Source organism: Opisthorchis viverrini (genome assembly GCF_000715545.1).
Source record: "Opisthorchis viverrini unplaced genomic scaffold opera_v5_73, whole genome shotgun sequence".
Taxonomy (NCBI): Eukaryota; Metazoa; Platyhelminthes; class Trematoda; order Opisthorchiida; family Opisthorchiidae; genus Opisthorchis; species Opisthorchis viverrini.
Genome location: NW_008751729.1, coordinates 645,301 through 660,110, shown reverse-complemented (window position 1 = coordinate 660,110; position 14,810 = coordinate 645,301). Strand labels below are relative to the sequence as shown.

The window sequence follows — 14,810 nt, the reverse complement described above, 5'->3', positions numbered from 1 at the left end:
TGGTCTAAGGATGATCGAAACACCAAGCGTCGATAAGAAGTAGGTTAGGTGCTGCCGCTTTCATTCTTCACCTATTCTTTTCACCTTACCAGCTTTAAATCTTGAGTAGCTGGAGTAGGTATGACCATGGTTTGAATCCTCTTTTTCAGCTGCTATTCCGGTACAGTTTCCACCTTCTGTGAACGCCAGTCCGGTTTCGCTACATCCAGTTCACACCAACTCACACTCTATCTTGGATTTCATGTGTCACTTGTAGGAGAGATGTAATCGGATTCCAAACATCCAGCTACATGAGGCCCATCATCCTCTTTTGAATACATAAGTTTGTCGCAGGTGAAATGAATTACACGTTGTGAAACATGTCGATACCCGCTCGCTTGTGTTTCAGGTACAATTGCTGCACTCGGAATCCAAGGTGAAAGCCCAGGACGAAGAGATGGTTAAATTGAAACGGTTGGTCACGTTTGTGTTTATTCCACTGATGAACTGCGCTAATTTTATAACGTTTTTTTCATGTGTTTGGGGCAGCTAGTGAGGTGCAACCGAGAAGTCCGGTTCCTAAGAAACGACTTGCGAGACCACCGGCAGAGTTTTTTCTGGTTTACGGATTCACACTTTCGTAAAGTCAGGAATGATCTGAAAGTCATCTTTGTTTTATTGGCTTTTTGAATATTTGGGATTGTACAACAATCTAATTGAAGTCTATAGGGTTCACTCTATATCACATTCCTTCGAAGTGCAGTTGCATCGCCGCTCGTTAACGCACGGACAAACTGGTGCATTTCTTCCAAAGATGACACCAACCTTGCGCAATCTAAGTTCACGAGAAGGGTGATATTTTGATCCCGCTGTTAACAAGTTTTGATGGAAACATGGGAACCACTGCAGCGCTCATCTCGACGTTTCAACTTACGCGAATTAGAGGACATAAGCGGTAGAACGCGTACGATGGAAGTTATGGCACAGAGCAGCGTAGGAGGCTACCCAATCACAATATTGTGATCCTGTACGCACTACAATCCCTTCACATGTGATTGGTGGTGCGCACATCGACAACGTGAAAATTGGACACTTTGGTTTATAGACAGCAGGTGGAGCGGTTAGCTCATCAGATGGACAACAAAATATTATCGTGCAGAAAAACGGGGTCACCAAACCACACTATCATTCCTCTTTACTGAAAGAGAACAACAGGTCGGATGATTATCGCTGATCGCCGACTGGATCTCTTATGGCTGATTGTTGATCAGATGGATCTTACAAGGACTTGTGACACTGCGTTTTTTGTTGGCAGGTTATTGGTTGCTGACACTGGTCTGGCCGGTGGCTTCAGATGTACGTGGTAATAGCGGATTTGTATCCTACGTATCCCATCTTTAAATAAAAGACTGGAGCGAGATCGTACCAAGATTAAAAACCGATCAACGCTACCTATGGTGTGCAAGGCAATCTGGCATTACGACTGTGCAAGGGTTTACATTCTGGATGTTGTGTATACAGCCACGGTAGCAAGAATTTAATAAATACGGAAACTGATCACGCTGAATCCACGATGCCCGTTGACCTGTTCTCTCAACTAGTCAATTCGGTTGCAAACGTTTCATCACCGGTCGAAGTGACATCGGTGCGTTATGAGTGGAAGTGCGTTGAGAGTGAATCCATCCGCAGGAACTGGTGTAGCCTCCGAAGGACTACCAGAGATATTTTATAGGAAGATTTTATAGGATGAATGGGGTTCTACTGATGTTTGCATCTGAAGAGGTCCTGTCCACCTCCACGTCAAGAGCTACGTCTCCAGTAGCAGAACCGAAGTACTCCAAATGGCTCTTCGACATACGATATATTTCATGACGACCTATGATAACCTAGGTTTTTGGTCATATCCGTCAGATACCATGAATTCCGCCACCTGTGTCCCCTGGACAGATCTGCGGTATTTGCTTACTACACTTATAATATACAACCTTTCGAACTGAGCATCGTGGGTAACGTGCGCAACGTATGGGTAACCGAATCAGAGGTAAATGGACGTTTGTGGTCCTGGATGCCTGCTCAAAAATGGACTGAATCTCAGAAGATGACGTGAAACTTCATCACGTGGTGAGTAGTGAAGTTAGTGGACCGCGCGTGAGATGAATAACATCTAGATGTGAAAAGCAGATTCACGTTGTCCTCTAGGCCCTCACAGCCACATGCATTTTCCACTTTAACAGTGCGTCGAAATATTCATAGCTCGGGGGCGTTTACTGGTTGTTGATCCGGTCGCCACTGCCCTGTTCACCGAGCTTGGCAGTTAGGTTTGAAACAATTTGGAGCTTATATAACAAAATAAAGCTCAAAGAACACTTCGATCAACAACAGTGTTAAAATGTTCAAGCATGAGACTAGTACCCGATGTTGGGAAATTACACGTTTGCTGTGTACACATGGAGATGATGTTACCGTGTGCTTCCCACGAATAAAGGATCTCATTGTTCGAGACCCGGCAGCCCTCACCTATGATTATTGAGATGAAACATGTAGTATCTAAGGCGCTATATCTATCATGACTATTATACTACTGTGTTGTTACGTTATTACTGAAAGGATACGTTGTGTGTGTGTGCTTCTCATGTCTCCGCTGGTCCCATGGTGTTGGAGCTTCCGAATTACGGCTCACTCTGGTTCATCCTGATTTTGGTTGAACTATGGCGCAGTTTTCCCCGAAACTTGAATAAGGACCTTCTTGAGAGACCATTTTGTTTCGATCCAGTGACACTTACCGCTAGATTGATACGCGAAGCCTCTTAAACGGAGCAGAGGCGTTTAGAAATTTCTGCCCTACTATCCCTCAAACAGCTCACTTCTTTCCCAAAATTATCTACAACCAACATAGCTCACTATGGAATTCGATACTTGTCTAAACGGGTCACTTCCTCTCGGTAAACCACACCGCGCAAAGCACACTCCGAGACTACACACGAAAGACAATTATGCTTGCACTAATGATCATATTGTTACTTCTGCCTTTCGATTTCCGGAAACTGATTGAAATGAATACGTGACTTTCATGCCACTACATATAACCTTGCTCACAGTGTAGAGCAGTGGAACAGTTCCCAATAGATTTTCCACATGTGAGAGAACTTCAACCAAACACAGCAGCTCGTGGGTCTTATCTATCGTTCAGAAATGAGGTGAACTTTATTAGGAAAAACATGTGGAGAGGAGTCATCACGACTCACCGAGCATTCAGCGAATTCCGAGCATGTTGTTAATGGCCTCCAAGAGACCATTGGTAATTTTACAAACACTTGCATATAGAGTGATGAAAAAGCAATGGACGGAAATCCCTGCAAACTGAATCACTTAGTCTCGGACAAAGTGTTGTTAAAATACCACAGATAGGATCTACCACATAACTTACTTGTATCGTAGCAAACCATGAAACGAACCAGCGAGAGTGACCTGGTGATAGTTGGTTTCTGGTTCCATCAAACCGGAAATCTCTCAACACACGTATGAAACCTCTCGTAGTGTTCTGTTGTGAGGTTATGTTGGTTAGCAGATGAATATTCTATTCTTTTAAAAACAGAACATCGATAATTTGGCCCACTAGAAAAGACGAGTAATCGTGACATGCTGCTGGACTATTGCAAGTCAATAAGACGGGTTTTTGAAATATTGAGACCACTAAAGATGAAAGAAGAGGACACTGGTTTGTCAAAAGTCAACCAACACGAAAGTTGCGTGGTGAATTCGGGTTTATTTCGCTTCTGAAAGTAGGAGTGAAGGGTTGTGTGCCAGTTAAAGAGGAAATTCTCTGGGGTGGAACGTGAATTGGTTTGGCTAGTTATCGTTCGCGTCCAACCGGCAGAGTAGGATAGGCTCTTCTTATGCGGCGCCGACCAAGTGGATTTGATCCCACCGTCCGGAATCACCGGATAAATTAGTCTTTACAGAATCACCATCATCATCGACAGCATAACATCAATGCTGAGCACTAATGCTCTGCTGCCGTAGAATACGCTTCGATGAGCACTGAATCTGCATTCAAACTACGATGACAAAACACGAGAATATTTCATTCGATAAGCTTCCGTTACAGACGTTCCGCTTACCAGCTAGCACAAACGCTTAGTGGCGTGTAATCAATCAGGTCTCGCTCCTGGATAACATTCCCCTATCAAAGCGAACGAAGAAAAAATACACAGGTGTGTACAGTTCAGCACAGTTTTATCCACCGTAGGGAAACGACTGTTCATTCGACCAGTGCAGGCAGCTGCCAGGGGTAACTGCTGATAGAAAAGCGCGACGATGAAACGTTTGTTATACCAAAGTTCCGTTGTGTTTCGGTATGCCGTAAATAACGGTCGTCCCATACTGGAGCAATGCGAGGATACCCAAGCATATTGCTGGACGAAATCTGGTTCAGAAAGTGGCGAAGAGCAGCTGTTCTCTGTGTGTAATTGTCCTTTGAGGGGTGAATCGTTTATTTATTTACTCAAGACCGCTATTGATACCATCAAAGGGTGTCATAGTAACTTTGGTTGAGTGGCATTTCGACTTCAAGCAGTACTCGCTTCAGTTGCTCGTTATGAGAGGGTCACTTGAGGAATTAGCTCCAACACGGAGAGAATTCAACGGTGGGAACCGACGATTGAGCAATGGTACATGTCTGCCTCTTAACTCGGAATCGCTACTCCTGTCGAGCTATACCGTAGATCTCGGAATGCGAAGCGTAAGTTAGTTTGTGTGGATATTACCCCTGTTCAAATCAACCACACTAGAACAGCGAGTACCGAGTAGATGTCTGTATTCGGCCCTTTGGTGTTGAATATGTGGAGGTCCGAATCTACTCTGATGAGATGGTTACCAGGTGCAATCTTGTTTACAATATCCAGTTCATTTAGAGGTTAGATTTTGTTGACATGTCCCTTTAGGCTTTGCACTACCGTATCTCTTTCCCTTTTGTTATACTAACTTGTAGAGAACTTTCGGCCATTCAAGATGATTTGACGAAAACCCAAAGTCTTGCCGAATCTGAAGCCAGGGCCACAGAAAACGAACAGTCTCTTCGCGAATCATGCCGGCAACTGCAGAGTCAGTTGGATTCCTTGCGAACGGAGAACAGTGCCCTCAAATCCAATCATGAAAGGCAGGCACAACAGTGGAGAGAGGAACGCATTTATTACCAGGTACCATTGGATAACAATGGCATCTCAACGATGACAAACAGAGAATATATTGTACCGGTTTATAAGCTTCAAATGACGTATCGTTTCAACATTCCCGCGCAGCATATTTTGACTTAGCTTTGCAGAGGTAACAAATGCTGTTTCGGACACCATTTTTGGCAATTCCAGGAGGACCCGTTCGCATCAGCATGTGTTGAACCAATCTTTATGAGACCCTATAGATGCCCATAAAGGTTTTCCTTTCAATCAAATGGATGCTAAAAATTTGGGTGAAACAGCGCAATTCTTCGGTACTTTCCATAATGGTTGTCTCAATACTTTTTTCGGGAATTCCAGGAATATCACGTTCTCCATCGTGCCAGATCTACGAATCGCTTGGTTGTAGACTTTTGCTGGTAGTATCTTCGTTGCTAGGCCCTGGTGGCTCCTCTGAACTACCGGCTTGGTCCTTATGTAGCATTTTTGGCCAGACGTAGTGAAGGGAGATTACCGAAAACCTTGCTGGTAATGATAATAACAGCACTCGTACCCATTGCCCGGTCGATTGGCCTTAACTTGTATAGGTCACTGTCTATCGGGTCACATTTGTGTATATTTTTGTTCTGTTTCTGATGGGTGGGTTCTTTCGTGTGTTTCGCATGCGTGGGGGCTTAGCATGGCTCGGTAGATCAGAATTCTTATCATATTGGCTGGCCGTTTTATCTTACAGAATCTCGTCGCAGAACGGAACTCCCGGATCGAGCACCTCGAGGAGATGGCCACATCGGCCGCCAAACCAGCTTTAGTCCAATTACAAGCAGTTGAAGCCTCCTTGTCCAATCAGACTGTAGCCTGGGAACAGGCGGAACGAAATCTGAATCTGCGACTTGGTATGTCTTCACGTACACAAATCGAAATTCCCTCAGCTGTATCATTCTTTTCTGCAGTTAGAGTGCAAGTCGTAGAAGTTCTGGTTGCTGATATTCAACTCACCTTGGTCTAGCTGAAGGCATTTGAAAAGTTAGACTGACGTAAAATCAGTATTTTCGCTCCCTAACTTAAACACCTGTACTCCCGTTTTTCAGTTGTCCGAAACTATAAGTGTCCAGAATATTTGCTTCCACATCCTTTTAGATTTCTTTCGGTCAAAACGGTGACGAGACGTTTAGATTCCTTCACTTTTCCACTTTACGTAGAACATACATTCAAGGTTGAAGGAACTTCTCGAAGTCACTGCCAAGGTGGACCGAGTTTTAACGCCAATACCTTGTACGCACTCAAAGCCCGTCGCCGCAACCTAATCAGCATCGTAGCGTTCGATTCTCGAACGCGGAGTGTTTGATTGCGTAACAGAACTGTTAGTGACTAGCTAGGGGAAATAAAATGAACTACTGTTGGAGTATGTTGTGGATGATGGATTCCGGGCAGCTCATCGGTAGCTTGATGGTTATCTCATGGTTCGTTTCAAGTACTTCGGAACGTAAAGACAATGTTACCTTCTGTCGAGCGAACCGGAGGATGATGCCTATGACAGTAAGTTCGCATTTGAAGGTTAAATTAGAATGAGTATTTATCGGTTACATGTCAGGAGAAGTGCAGTCCAAGGTACCATTAGTTTCTGTCTCATGTGTACGAGTATATGATCGCCCTTTATTTGTAATCCTGAAAGAACTGTCTTGTATTTCAGTAGTAGAAACGCGGTCCACCCTTGGCTTAGCCATATCGTGTATTCGCATAATCTGCTGTGAATAGTCTGTGGTTAGGCTCGTTCCAGGAACTTCGCCATCTACTTTGGCCCATCAGTTGTGCATATTTTCCTTGCTTCATAGAGTAGTGTTCTAAACAACCGGCACTCATAAGCAGCCGGCTCAAAACATGAAAAGTGACCACACTCAGTATTATGTAAGCTTGGAGAGTAAGTTAATAGGTTCTGTGGATGTCTTTTGAGTGATACATCTAATAAAACTTGAAGCTGCTGTTTTATTGGTTTTCGCAAGACAGATAGATTAAGGTAGGTGCTCTGATTGAGTTCTTCGTTGAGCTTGACAGTTCCTTTTTTAAGGTATGGTAACATTCATGCGGAGTAGGATAGCGGTGCGTCCGTGTGTTGTTATTGAGCAGCGTTGCACGTAGCGTACAAAACTCATGACTAACTTTGCTACCTAAGGTGCCGCATCCTTTTGGTGTATCTGAATTAATTTGTTGTGTATTATGGGGCGATGCTGAGCTAACTAGTAAATGTTCTGTTGATGCCCAACGCGCCAACCACAGTAGGAAGAACCGAGACCGAATTGGACGAAGCTGCATCTATGAGCATGACTTATGTGAACAGGACAACGTGACGACCAATAGTACACATCAGAGAGTCTGTTGAAACTGTTATGGAGCAGCTCTTAGGTGGCAGCGGAGATGAACAAGCAAGTGCACAAACTGAAGTCACCCGAGAATGTGTACTTAGCTGACTGCTACAGAACATTACTCCAAAGATCGAGTTTTTTTAGCGGATATGCTGGATATGCGGTCGCCGATCAGGGACCAACGACATCTCTGGTTGGTTTAAAAACAAAGAAATCCGATGGGATTTGGGATGTGGTGGTATCTGATATGAATGAACAGTAGAGCAGCTCGTCTCTCCATAGATCATGGCACAGCGGCGCCATATGAACAAAGGCTCCCTTGTTAAGTAAAGTGGATATTTTCGCTTCTATGAATGCATTTCAATCAGTTGGAATACCGCGGCGTGCGAAATGGATCTACCGGTCAACGGTGGTTGATCCATTATATGCCTGATCACTGTAATTAAACCACAAGAAACCTGCACGGAGCAGAAGGTGATTCTAAATGTAAACCGCCATTGCCTATGTAATCGCGATACAAAATGGACGGGAACATATGCAGAGACTTCTGTGTAGCTACAAGCTGGCCTGAACATGATGGCACGGTAGCGTATGTGATAAGGAACCCACGGGCCACAAAAATGTGAAAAAGTTTGGATAGCCAATGTGCAAAATGCAGCTATTTTGATAAACAGCCACATGTTCGCCGGTCATTCTGGACGACTCCAGAAGATACCCTTAGGCAGAAACACTCATCTTGTTTAGCTCGTTGCGATGAGCCAGCGGAGTTTAATGCGGCCATCAGTGCTTCCAAGCGTTTTTACCTAGAAATGAGAGATCATGGAAGATGTGGCGAGTCACTGGAGTCAATTGGTGTTCAACTGTTGCAGTTGCTTGATAAAGCGATTTTTTTGATGTTGAAGCTCCACTGACTGTATTTGAGCCATGTCATTAAGCGTTGGTTAGTCCCCATCCATGGAGGCGGTACTTTTTGGTCAAGTTTTTTATACTTCGTTACCAGATCATCGACTGTCCGCCCCGTTTGTTTCCACTCAGTTCGGGTTTTGACAAAAAAGCCATATCAGGTAGACGATCCTCCGACATTCGGAATGCATGTCTTGGTCAGCATAACTCATGAATAATGAGTAGCTCGTCCATCGCGGTTGAGTTACTCTTCTCTAAAACAATCTGATGTGTCTTGGTATTGGTTATCCGTCATTTCTAGAGAACCTAGCCAATTCTCTGGGGATACCGATGGTCACACTGGGATTTTTTCCCAGATTTTCTGCACTCGGATGTTTTCCGATCCGTACGGCAGCATAAGTCGCACTGCATTAGTGCATAATATGCCCTTGACGACCCTACTGAAGAAACATCGATACTAGAAGTGTCGAATGTTAACAGTAGCCCGCGCATAAGTATTGCACTCGGAACAAGAACGTTCACTAAAGAATGCCTTTCTACCTTGCTCATATATATATATATATATATATATATATATANTATATATATATATATATATATCGGGAGTGCCATGCATACTAACAGTTTCGTTCTCATTGAAATTTATCAGGTGGGTGTCGAAGGAGCGGTCACATGTGACCCTGAAGTTAACTGTTTCAGGTTGTCATGCTTGTGACCACGTGCCCACCAACCGGTACATGGTTAGTACTTTTCAATCTAGCTAGGGGATGCTTAGTCACTGAGTCACATCACCGATGACTGGAAGGTCCGCGGTTCGAACCCGACATATGCCACTCGACTTCCCCTGTCTAGGCTTGGGCAACCTGGCAGTATACCAGCCCTCGTGCTTCCTCCAGATGGCATGGCAGCTAGGCACCGAAAGGGTGGTACAGCTGGAGGATTTCGATTTTATATACTTGAAATTCTTCCACTGCTCCTCTTATTATACCCTTTTATGGTATACTCCTTCCAACTGAAAGTGCCCCTTTCTGCTTACAAGCGGCCTATTTGTAGCAGCCTATAGTGCAACTAAATTTGTGTGGCAGAGAACTGGGGAAGGGATTTAACTATTCATGCTCCTTTACCGCATTCTCTTTGCATGGTGTCTGAATAGATGACGTTTATCCTTTATGTCCCATAGTGGAAGCTCAACGTGAACTAGCAGTCGCCAAACAATGTGAATCTGAACGTGTGGAAAAACTGAAGCAAGCTGAATTAAGGAGTAGTTCTCTGGAGCGACGTAACACCAAGTTGGTTATGGAACAATCAACGCTTCTCGAAGAGTTGTCCCAAGTCCAAACGTCCCTTGACCACTACAAGCAATCCGAACAAAGGTAGGTTACTGGCGAAATTCGGCCATTTACGAATTACGAACTGAATAACAAAACCAAATCTCCAACTAAATGTGCCACATAAGGGTGGCCTAATGTTCTAGCTGGCATGATATTCGAGATATCGCACTATATTTTCTTCGCATTACACGGCACTCATAAAGTTGCTGTCGAGAAGTTCTCAACAACCGTATAGGGGTTTGAAATCACAGAAAAAGATAGGTCTTATTATATGCCAATCTCATCACGTCACAGGCATGCTAACCCCTGTGCTGCGTTTGGACGTAAGATTTTAGTGACCTTTTATCGAAAAAAATCGTTTTCAATTTCGTAGTAGCTGTTTACAGTCACTGCACCCCACAATCAAATTGATAGGTGAACGCTGAGGAAGCAAGTCGTTCAGAGCTGTGCTCTTTGAAATTGCTTAGTGCAATGGTAACATCAAGTTAGAGAGCTCATCCACAATCGGCATTCAAGATATGTTCAGGTGTTTGTTTTCATTTAGCTGGGGTCGTTATAAGCTACAAAAACGCCAGCTTTCGCAGAGGATGTAAACGAATATAACTGGAAATGGACGAATCGGACCGATGACAAATAATGGAATGTGGATTTAAGGAAAAATGCATACTTCAAACAAAACGGAGTATCGTTAGGGGATCAGAGACGATTCGAAATGCCACTTTTGTAGATTCTAATCTCGGTCAGAACTGAGAGCGAGAAGGTTACAAAGTAACCGTTTGTATACCAAGTTTTTTGGTCGCCTGGGTTGCACAATTTGACGAAGTACTCGACAACCAGTCTTATTTTCACATAAATTTGATTTTGACAGGAGACTCAAACTAAACTGAATGCAGCTGTACCTCTCTTTTATGATGGTCCGCTGTTGTCGTACAGTTGTGTTTGTTATGTAGACCCTGAACCCTACCCAGGAGCTGAGTGTTTCAAAGTACATAAGGCCTCTATACACCAGACGAAAGTATTTCCCTGCTCGTCAGCATCAGCCGTTTTACGCCCCATGTTCAATCGACCAATCAATGGGTGTGTTTTGCGTTGTTCCACCGTAGTTTCTGACTGTCATCATATTACCAGCGAGCACAGCCACTTGGATCCACAAAAGATAAAGTCTCACGATGTGTTTGTTAATTCCGATGGCATTTTAAAGGATTCGTACATTCCGATGCTCCATTTTTTTCATGTCGAACAGTACTAAATGGTACTTCGGTGGGTGGTACCACTTTAAACACCGAATTTTGGTTCTCTATGTGTATCCCATCTCATCTTGATATATAGCCATTTGCCGGTCAGTTGAAATTTACCCAACGCCTTCTTAGACAGTTCGATATTTTTTTCTTCCAGGTTATCATCTGAAGTAAGCAAGCTTCAAGAGCGTTTGGAAAAACAAGAGACCCATACGGCGGGACTGGATGCATCACTTAAGTTTGAACAGAACAGATGTCAGTCTCTGTTCAAAGAAAATCAACAGCTACATTTACAGGTGAAGCACTTGAGAAATCCAGCTTCAACAGATCTCACATCCCAGCTTTCTGTGGAATCCCAGTTGGAGCAGCACAATCCGACTTCCGTACGTACTGCTATGTTATGTGCAGAACAGCTTTTTTTCTTTCTGCATGCTGAGCGAATACAATCCTACACCTCCTTACTTTTTCACTTTAGACTTCCGAAGCGAATTATTCGTGTTGGATTTCCTAATGTCCCTGGTCCATAGGCGGATGTAGACTCTTCCATGTAGTTTAAGCACACTAAGGAAATCTCGCAACTCGCCGTAGTTTTAACAGCTATACCGACGCATATGTCCCCTACTATCCTTGTTTTTGATGGTTGTAAATGGCAATTAGAACCGCTATGCGCATTATACACAGCTCATAGCTTGTATACCTAGACGGGGTCAAGACGGACCAATTGGCTAGAGCGCGAATTCACTGACCGGAAGGTCCGTGGTTCGAACCCGACCTCTGTCTCTCGACTTCTCTGTCTAGGCTTGGACGACGTGGTATTATCCCAGTCTTCGTGCCTTCTTCGTGCGGCATGGCAGCTAAGCACAGAAAGGGTACTACAGCTGAACGATACCTAGACTACGAGTATTTTAAGACCTATCACTATCGTATATGAATTATTCGATCGTATGAATTTAGAGGTAAACATTCTAAATGGGAAAACCATCCACCTACTAGGTCTCGTTCTGGTCAATTAGCTACGTGTCTGAGTAGTTTCTTCCGAAACATCGGACTCATGTTGGCCATTTTCATATGCTTCCCTGGTGCACAACCGGGTTAATACTGGGATGATCAGTGAGGGTTCGGTGTAATTTTTCTCCTTATGTTGTCAAATGTTTATCAGACTGATTTGAATAGATCAACAACCCTCTCGTTCTGTGCTGTGAAAGAGGCCTAACTTTTAGTTCCTCTTTCAGTTTGCGAGACAGTCCGTATTGTTGATCATTGTCGGTCATAGACCGTGTACATTTAATTTTTTTCAGTTGCTACAGTCTTTTTGTATCTTAAGAGCAGCTGAAGAGGGATAAGGCTGGGCACTTCAATCAGCCATACTGCTGTCTGCACTGCTTTTATTGAGTATCAGCAGTCGAAAAACGTCTAACTTGTTATCTGCGGATTATGTGTGTTGGGAGTGGCCAACAACCTTCGCTGGTTTCGCCTTGTTTTCGGCTCATCAGTCAGATATACTCCCCGTGTTTCAATCAATCTGGTATCTGGCCTGCTTGTGATAAGGTTACCGCAATCCTTTGTTGCGTCCTAACATGTAGTTCAGTTTATTGATAGCATCATTTGGACGTTATCATGCCTTCTCAACTGTACGGCTTGTGTTCAACCCTCAGTAGGTGCTTTCATGTTGACCGCTCGCATGCATCTTAAGGTGGGGAGCAATTACTGTTTCAGGAAGAAGTATTCATGACCTGAATCTCGTCATGAGCAATTACTGTTTCAGGAAGAAGTATTCGAAAACAATAAGTTGTTCATGACCTGAATTGGTTGGTCATGACCTGACTCTCGTCATGATCCAGCCTAAAGTTATGGGGTGCTCCATTTGTACAAACGTAAAGCCAAATATCCATTTTAGAAGCTTGAATTCAGCAGTGCATTCTTCTTTGGGAAATGATTGACCTATGCTGAACTTGCAGTTAGGTGAGCTTGTATTAAGGAATGTAGGCTGACATAAGATAAAGTAACTGATTTCACCGGCTTTTGTGTGTCTGTTTTTCAGCAACTCCTTATTGGAAGCTAATTTTATCCCTGAATTTTTCTCAATTGTTTGAAATAATAAGGTAGTAAACCATTACTTTATCTTCAGTCGTGTCCCCAATCACTGAAATCTTTACAAGTCCTTTGGAGTTTTCAAGATCTGGAGATAGGTGGATGCGTTCACTTTGGACATGCTGTCTTTGGGCTTCCAGTATAGTGTAATGGCGTACGAGACTTTGATGAATTTTTAATTTCCAAATCCTCGGTAACACGCTTCCCATTAGTAGACAAACCTGATCATCACAAACAATATTTTGGTTTGTTCTTTACAGCCCGCCTCATCTACAAACCGTCGTCCTCAGATCGTTGGAAGCGTACTGCAAACATCCCCCAACACCGGATCCCCTTCACCTGGTACAGTCAATGCCGTCACCCTATCCTCCTCTTCCAATAGCCAAACAGTCATTGAGTATATGCAGGTTTGTTTGAAGTTAACAGCATAGCACATTTTCCCACCAAAAGTCGCATAGAGTATTGTGCCAGTTTCTTTCTACTCACTGTGTTGCACTTGGAGTCAGGTTTTTCTATGCACTGATGAAAGGCACCCTTGAGACATCACCACAGTTCATCGGCTGGATGCCGTGTTTGTGATTCTTCCAAGATGCTAAACTCGTTTGCCCAAATTAACCTTCCGTGTTAATGTAGGTTGATAGTAGTCTGCCCACTGCAAACAATACTTCTGTCCCAGTGAACGCTCACTTTAACGATTCGATCAATTTTTTACTGCTCATTTTGTTTTAGCCTGGAGCATGGTAAATATTTCGTGACTCAACTGTTTACAGAATCCAGTTCTGTGATATTCGTAGGCCTCTTAGCTGCTGCCGCATTACCGTGGCATAGCAAATGCTGTTTCATCCAAATATTGGCGCTCACCCTCCGTATGGTTTAACAGATATGGACTGCATCTCTGTTGGGTTAAACTAGTACCAATAAGACACACCCAAGTCTGTCAAGACTACCTCCTTCCGAATGTGCCAGGTTTTGATGTTCCGACCCCCTTAGATTTCTATGAGGGAATTTGCCCCTGAACGTACAATATCGTGGAAATTACTTGTTCCTCGTGTTTTAGCATTTCACTGGACCGTAAATTAAGATCCTTGCATAGCCCCAAAAGTACCACCAAGATTTTCATACTCTACACGAACCCATGGGTGACTTTTGTCTTCGTATATCAAACTCATAATCCTACTTTCGTCGATCTGTAGCACTTCAATGGTTTTGTTTCTGGTATTTATCGCACCAAGATGTATGGTGTTGTTTTGTAGTTCTTCCAGCAAACCAAATGGGTTTTCACAATATTCCTAGCAGAGAAAGGGACGAATTAGAGCCGAAAGGAAGTCCTGTATCTATAAGACATCCGGACATCTCGCCTTTCGATTGTTTCGTTAAACTTTTTGCAGGCAAAAACTCGTATTCACTCTTGGAGTGTTAGTTTGTGTACGCGCATCCATCTCGGGAATGACTCAGACTCACTATGTTGGAATAACCTGGAATAACAGTTTACCTGTCCACAACGGTTATTAATGCACAGCAAAGAAGATTCCAACTCTACCATTTAGGAGTACGTTCTGTATTTTCAAGATATTGATTGTGCGTCGTATCAGGTTAACGAGTAGTGGACACTGGCTATGTTCAAGGGCACACAATTCAAGTTGGATGTGATACTAATTATCCTAACTAGCACTAAGAATGACCAGACTGTTGATAGGGATACACCTGCAACCGTATATTTGGTCGCCCCAGCTA

General features: G+C 43.6%; 1 protein-coding gene across 1 annotated transcript in view; it reads left to right on the top strand.

Moving 5' to 3' along the window:
• Positions 1–13,572, top strand: part of T265_04423 (hypothetical protein) — a gene marked incomplete at both ends in the record, with an annotated part of 36,535 nt that extends 22,963 nt beyond the window's left edge. Inside the window, 6 exons of the mRNA XM_009169168.1 lie at positions 389–453; positions 4,970–5,177; positions 5,887–6,046; positions 9,597–9,789; positions 11,143–11,368; positions 13,337–13,572. Coding sequence (XP_009167432.1) covers positions 389–453; positions 4,970–5,177; positions 5,887–6,046; positions 9,597–9,789; positions 11,143–11,368; positions 13,337–13,507 — 1,023 coding nt within the window. The remainder of the gene's footprint in view (positions 1–388; positions 454–4,969; positions 5,178–5,886; positions 6,047–9,596; positions 9,790–11,142; positions 11,369–13,336) is intronic.
• Between the last annotated feature and the right edge of the window lie 1,238 nt (positions 13,573–14,810).